The sequence below is a fragment of the Pteropus alecto genome, unplaced genomic scaffold (assembly GCF_000325575.1).
Source record: "Pteropus alecto unplaced genomic scaffold, ASM32557v1 scaffold190, whole genome shotgun sequence".
In the NCBI taxonomy this organism is placed as follows: domain Eukaryota; kingdom Metazoa; phylum Chordata; class Mammalia; order Chiroptera; family Pteropodidae; genus Pteropus; species Pteropus alecto.
In genome coordinates, this window is record NW_006430462.1 from 3,332,464 (window position 1) to 3,339,637 (window position 7,174).

The 7,174-nt window shown below is 48.7% G+C and overlaps 1 protein-coding gene across 1 annotated transcript in view; it reads left to right on the forward strand.

Annotated features, from left to right (window-relative positions):
• The window catches only part of ZNRF3 (zinc and ring finger 3), a 59,378-nt gene extending 52,377 nt beyond the window's left edge, over positions 1–7,001 (forward strand). Inside the window, exons 7-8 of the mRNA XM_006904875.3 lie at positions 472–2,223; positions 3,612–7,001. Of these exons, the coding sequence (XP_006904937.1) occupies positions 472–2,223; positions 3,612–3,655 (1,796 nt within the window). The 3' untranslated portion in view covers positions 3,656–7,001. The remainder of the gene's footprint in view (positions 1–471; positions 2,224–3,611) is intronic.
• Positions 7,002–7,174: the final 173 nt, after the last annotated feature.

The window sequence follows — 7,174 nt, forward strand, 5'->3', positions numbered from 1 at the left end:
GTAATAATGCTTGCCCATGCCTGGAACTAGAGGGTTGTCCCGAGACTACAAGAGACAATGAGTATGAGGTGGCAGGGTTGCCATGCTGCTCCGGGGTCGCTGGTCCCGGTGATATGATATTATTGAATGAGGGGGCTAGAACGCAGGGTGCACTCCAGGTAGCTGTTTTTCCATGAGGGAACATGCCTTTTATCTTATTCGCCCTGTTGCACTCTGCAAACTCCTGTGGTGCCTTTGTTGGGCAAAGCAGCAGGGAGATGGGCCCTTATAGCCATGACTACCCTTTAGATGGAGAAGTGGGTCAGCCACTGCCAGTGTGGCCAAGTTTGATGACGGCTTAAAGCATGAACCAAGGCACCTTGGCATGTGACCAGCCCTGCTGCTTCAGTCTTTGCCCTTACTCGTCTATCTCTCTAGCCCCTGGTACCAGGTACTCAGCCCTGCTGACTTTGTTCTCCCGCCTCTCCCCAGAACAAAAGGGAAACCCAAGTACTGTGTGCATGGAGACCAGCAACCTTGCACGCAGCCGGCAGCAGAGGGTGATCTTGCCAGTGCACTACCCCGGCCGTGTGCACAGGACCAACGCCATCCCAGCCTACCCTACAAGGACAAGCATGGACTCCCACGGGAACCCTGTCACGCTGCTGACTGTGGACCGGCATGGGGAACAGAGCCTCTATTCACCACAGACCCCCACCTACATCCGTAGCTACCCACCCCTCCACCTGGACCACACCCTGGCCCCTCACCGCTGCGGCCTGGAGCACCGGGCCTACTCACCAGCCCACCCCTTCCGCAGGCCCAAGTTCAGCGGCCGCAGCTTCTCCAAGGCAGCTTGCTTCTCCCAGTATGAGACCATGTACCAACACTACTACTTCCAGGGCCTCAGCTATCCTGAGCAGGAGGGTCAGACTCCACCTAGCCTCGCTCCCAGGGGTCCATCCCGTGCCTTTCCCCCAAGTGGCAGTGGCAGCCTGCTCTTCCCCACCGTGGTGCACGTGACCCCACCCTCCCACCTGGAGAGTGGTAGCACATCCAGCTTCAGCTGTTACCATGGCCACCGCTCGGTGTGCAGCGGCTACCTGGCTGATTGCCCGGGCAGTGACAGCAGCAGCAGCAGCAGCAGCTCTGGCCAGTGTCACTGCTCCTCCAGCGACTCGGTGGTGGACTGCACTGAGGTCAGCAACCAGGGTGTGTACGGGAGCTGTTCAACCTTCCGGAGCTCCCTCAGCAGCGACTATGACCCCTTCATCTACCGCAGCCGGAGCCCCTGTCGCATCAGTGACGTGGGCGGCTCAGGCAGCTCGGGCCAGGGGCCCATCGTGCACCTAGAGGGCTCCCAGCCACCCGAGGAGCTCCCGGCAGCCCACAGTCAAGGTGCTGTGCGTGGAGAGCCTTGGCCAGGCCCTGCCTCTCCCTTGGGGGACCAGCTGTCCACCTGCAGCTTGGAGATGAACTACAGCAGCAACTCCTCCCTGGAGCACAGGGGGCCCAACAGCTCTACCTCAGAAGTGGGGCTCGAGGCTTCTGGGGCTGCCCCAGACCTCAGGAGGACCTGGAAGGGGGGCCATGATGGGCCATCGTGTGCCTACTGCTGTGAGCCCCAGTCCTCTGCACTGGAGCCCAGCGTAGGAGCAGCTGGGGGCAGCACCTTGTTCCTGGGTCCCCCCCTCTGTGAGGGCTGTGGCCCCACAGGTGCAGAGTCACAGCCAGGAAGCTCCCAGGGCCTGTACAGCCTTCACCCAGACCATTTGCCCAGGACAGACGGGGTGAAATATGAGGGCCTGCCCTGCTGCTTCTATGAAGAAAAGCAGGTGGCCCACAGTGGTGGAGGGGGCAGTGGCTGCTACACTGAGGACTGCTCCGTGAGTGTGCAGTACACACTTGCCCAGGATCCTCCGCCCAGCTGCCACCCAGGGGCCCGGGACCTGAGCCAGCGCATCCCCATCATTCCAGAGGATGTGGACTGTGACTTGGGCCTGCCCTCGGACTGCCAAGGGACCCTTGGCCTCGGCCCTTGGGGTGGGACACTGGGCCCTGACTCCCTGAGTCCCCATAGGGGCCTGGGAGGAGCCCAGGAAGAGGAGCGGGTTTTGTGCTGCCAGCCCAGGGCACCGCTGCTGCCTGGCTGCCCTCCAGAGAAGGCAAGGGCCACCAGGGTCAGCTTCCCCAGTGCCTCCCAGGACATTCAGGAGTCCAGCACCACAGCCACTCAGGCTGCAGGTGAGAGCAGATGACAGAAGGCCAGAGTTGAGGTCTTTTTCTCTCTCTCTGATCATTTTCTAAGTGACTCCCTTTGTGCCCTTGACTTTAAACACCCATCTGTATCTGATGACTTCCAAATGTTATTCCCCAACCTGTCCTTTTCTCTGAGTTCCAGACCTTTTGGGCCCTCTGCTTTCATAATTTTTCACCCGAGATGCCATGAAGTATCCCAACCTGTCAGGTTCACAGCAGTGCTCTGATTCCTCCCTCTGTGCCCCCATTCTTCAAGGCTCCCCACCTAGATGCTCAGGCCAAAAGTCCAGGCGCCATCTCTGAGCCTGCCCTGCTCCTCATACTCCAGTGTCCTGTCTGCGAGAATTGTGCAGAAAATTGAATTCCCAGAAAAGTGAAACTTAGTCAGAGACATGTCAAATCCAATTGCAGAATTTTTATTATTAGATTCAGCAGGCATCATCAAATTGCTATAAAGGTTCCAAACATTTTGTCTCAGTAATACACAGTGTACAGTCCAGCACCTCGGAGTAGCACTGTGACAAGTTTTACATCCAAAGCATATTGTACATCTGTCTCTGCGTCCCCACCTTTGTTCCTTAGGCCCATTTCCTCTCTCCAGAGTAAAGCACTATTATCCTCTGACTGATCTCTTGTCACTAGTCTTGCCTTGTGTTCCACGTGGGAGTCAGAGTAGTCTTTTTCGAACATAAAGTCTATATTACACTAGAAAACCCTTCAGTGACTTGCCATGACCTTTAGAATTTTGAAAATGTAAACTCCTCACCCAGTTCTCTGTGGCCTGGCCCCTGCCTGCCCCTCTGACCACCTGCTTCGCTCTCCTTGCTCGCTACTTTAGCACCCTGTGGCCTCCGTCCTGTTCCTCCAGTGTGCTAAGCTCATTCCAGCCTCTAGACCTCCTTGCTGCTTCCCTCCTCCAGATTTCAGCTTAAGTGACACCCTCCAGTTGCTCCGAGGTTACTCTTAGACCTGTTTCCTCCTCAGAATATCACAACCTGAAATTGCTTTGTTTTGAGGTCTGTAAGCTCTGTGAGGGGGGTCTTCTCCCCTGTTCTTCCCAGTGCCTACAACAGTGCCTGATGCACATCTTTTGTACATTGTGTTTTCATGCTACCCTAAGGGCTTCCAGAAGGCTCTGCACATCCATTGAGAGAGGCCAGCTCTCTAGGAGGTACCTCTGCTTTCGGCACAGAATGAGGGGGTCTCCTTAAGCCTTTTACCACATGCACAGTCTATCCAGTATTGTGACCTGTCACTTCCTAAGAGTCTGCGACACCTCCCGGGCATGGGCACCCAAGTCCCTTGCCTGGTCCCTGTGTCGTTGTGTCTGCGCTGCTGGCTCCCTCCCCTGATGATTGTTCTCTCTCTCCCAGGACAGAGATCTCGCACAGCAGACAGCAGTGGCATGGGAGCCTGAGCCCAGAAGGAACTCTTGTGTGGAAATGGGAACTATACGGAGACTCCAAACTCTTGACTTCCTTCAGAAAAAAAAAATTTTTTTAGCTTTGATAAACACAAACGTGGTAATAAAGAGAGCCCTCCTCAACCCAAAATGTGAGCCCCCTGTGGCAACGCCCCCATCCCCCTTAACAAATCAACAGACAAAATTCTCAAGTTTTTGACTCTTTTGATAACATGTTATTCTTTTTTGTAAAGTGTGTGTGCTTGGGGTTCCGAGGTGTGTGGGATTGAATTCTCGGCTTTGTTTTTAAGATATTATATGTAAATGTAAAAAGTTATTTAAATATATATTTTAAAGAACCCTAACCGCCAACTTTTGCTGAAAAGAAAAAAAATCACTGCTGCATTAATTGAATCACATCATGTATAGATACTGTTGTCTCCCCAGAGGGAGCTCAGGCCTTTGAAAAGCTCAGGGCTACACCTGCCTTAGAAAATGAACCAGAAACTTGAAGTAAAGCTAGTCGATATGGGTACAAACTCTAAGGAACAATGCAATGCTGCCTCTTTCTTTCTCATGGCAAATCCCAACATACAGAATTTCAGGTCTTCTCGGAAGCCATGCTTCTCCAGCCAACACCTTTTAGGCAAGTGATGGAAACAGCTGGGAATAGTGTGGAAGGTCTGGGGAGCTGGGACAAGCCCCAGAAGCCCCAGGGTGACAGACAAGTCTGCCCCCCTGGAATTATCATCCTAAGGTATAGGACAGAGTTCACAGTCCTGATATTGGGCTTCCTGCAACTGGCTGCAGAAATGGTTGATGGGGTATGTGGGGACGAACACCCAGGAGGAATGTAGTTTGCGGCCTTGGTGTCTGATTGGGCAGGGGACAGAGGGCATGCAGGAACTGCTGCTTCCTTGGGCTGCCTTCCTGGGGGTGGTAGGACCCCATCTGGTCTGCACCAAGCTTCATTTGAATGATAATGTTTCCCATCCCATTTCACTACAGAAGCACTGCTTCAGGGTCATTCAGCCCTCTGCCTCGGGGCTGAAGTTTCTCATCTCACCTGCAAATGTCTACTATCCTTTCTTCCTAATGCACTATTATGTATTGATTCTCCATGAGACAGAGAAAGAGACTATCAGATAGTTTAGACCCAAAGGGTAGGTTTTTATATATTTTTCCAGCCTTTGGTGGTGGTTGCTTTTTTTTTTTTTTTTTTTGGGGGGAAAGTTTAAAAACCCAAACCATTTTTTAAAAAGGTATTTTCATTTTAAAAGGGAGAATCTATTTAAAGCTATTTCAGATCAGGGATTGTCATTCTTTTTGTTTAATGTAATTCTTGTTCTTAAAATTCTTTTTTAGAAGAAACTAATCACTTTAGCCCTGTGTTCACTAAACTCTTCTGGTCACCTCTGTTTATTCATTTACTGGGCAGATATTTGGTGCCACCTGAAAGCTCATTTGTGAAATAGGAACCCTGGGAGCTGGCCCTCTGTGGGTGGGGAAATAGAGACTACCCTGCATTGCCAGGAGACTGATGACTCCTATCCAGTAAAGCACAGGGGGAGTCAGCCCAGGGTCCGGACCAGAACATTTTGAATGAAAATCTCACTGTATCAGAATCTTTTTTTCTTAAAAACCCCAGTTCTGTGATGAGGAAATTTACTTAACTTCTAGCCAGGATGTGACAGAAGGAAATTCCAGTGTCAAATGATTGAGCCACTTGCCATTTAGGAACTCACTGTGGTGAGATTTGTCCTCCAGCCTCTGAGGTGCAGTCCCTCGGGAGCCGCTACCCCCAGGCCCGTGCCCAGCACACCTGTTGGCGAGGGTGTGAGAAGTGCCTAAGCTGTTGACATGTGATCTGGGCCGCCTTTATTTCTCCAGCCAGGAGTAGCAGCTGCTGAGGACAACAGCTTGCATTACATGGTTTTGGGGAAAGGGGGTTGTGGGTATGGCTTTTAACATGAACTGCAAAAAGCAGCTTCTCATTGTTGAGGTTTTTTTTGTTTGTGGTTTTGTTTGTTTTTAATGTCTTTGAGTGCATATTATCTTCCTCGTGAGAAACTATACCCCCAAAGTGGCTTTCTTTAGCCTTAGCTGGAAAATCACTCCTAAATAGCCTTAAGCAATAAATAGATGAGCAGAGAATGTGGCTTCAACTGGGCTTATTAAAATAATTTGTTAAGTTTTCATTTAAATGAACAATAACTAGAGATGACAAAAGAAGCACATTTAATGTTTGTAGTTTACAGGGTGGTAGAAACAGAAAAATGAAAATGTTAAATTTTAAATATCAGTCATTCTCTTAAATTTGTGTTGGCTCATCAGACAGGGAGGTCACCAGGATATAGTAACCAACTATGTTATTGCCGCACCATTTAAATCAAAAGAAATGTCTTGTGAGGTTGTAAGACTCCAGTCATTATGACAAGTACCTTTTTCAGTGACCTCTCAGTAGTATGTGAGGATTTATAGCTGTGGAAGCTGGGTGCATCGCTTTTTCCATTGAGAAGCCCCCCACATACTGGAGTGTGACCGTGGGTGTGGCTCCATGGCCCAGCCCTGGTGTGTGGGATAGCCATGCAAACTGAAGACTGCTAAAACCAGTTAAATAGGGGTTTGGAGTTCTGATCAACAAGGTACCTCTTTGTAGACACAGCCCCCGTATGATGGCTTTAACTCAATCTCTTTTCCCCCTCTCATCTGAACCCAAGCCATTTTTTAAAGCCTCATCTGCTGTCCCACCGCTCAGACCCTCCCTTTTGTGCTGCTAGTTTCTACTCAAAGTTCATGCAGGACTAATGCTTTTAAACTGAGGTCTAAAAAATAATTACTAATCAAGAGTGTTATTTTTTAAACAGAACCGCCTTTTTCTATATGTAAACTCTATTGTGTTGGTCTAACAAGGCACTATTTTAAAATTTTTTTTTTTTTTTTAATTTTCTCCCATAGCACTTAAAAGATATTTTGTAAAGACTTTGCTGTAAAGATTTTGTAATAAAATGGTCTAAGGGCTCCTTCTCCAACATTACCATTTTTAAAAAATGTTTTAAAGGCTAGAAAACAACTTATGTATATTCTGTATATGTATAGCAGCACATTTCATTTATGGAAATATGTTCTCAGAATATTTATTTACTAATATATTTATCTTAAGCCATGTCTTATGTTGAGAGTGTGACATTGTTGGAATAATCATTGAAAATGACTAACATGAGGCCCTGTAAATACATGATAATTGCACACAAATTTTACATATTTGCCGACCAAAAATGATTTAAAACAAGTTGTAGTCTTCTATGGTTTTGTAACAAATTGTACAAATGACTGTAAAAAAATACAATTTTATCAAGTATGTGTTCTATGTTGTCATTGCTCTGTTTAGTAGAGGTCTACACATTTCACAGAGGAGAGGTTTGCATGAAGCAGTGCCTTGAACTTCAACTCGCTCATGAGAACATCCATATAATTTCCTCTCCAGTTAACATAGAGTTCAGGTTCTTGGGGATTTAGGTGATGTCATGGGAG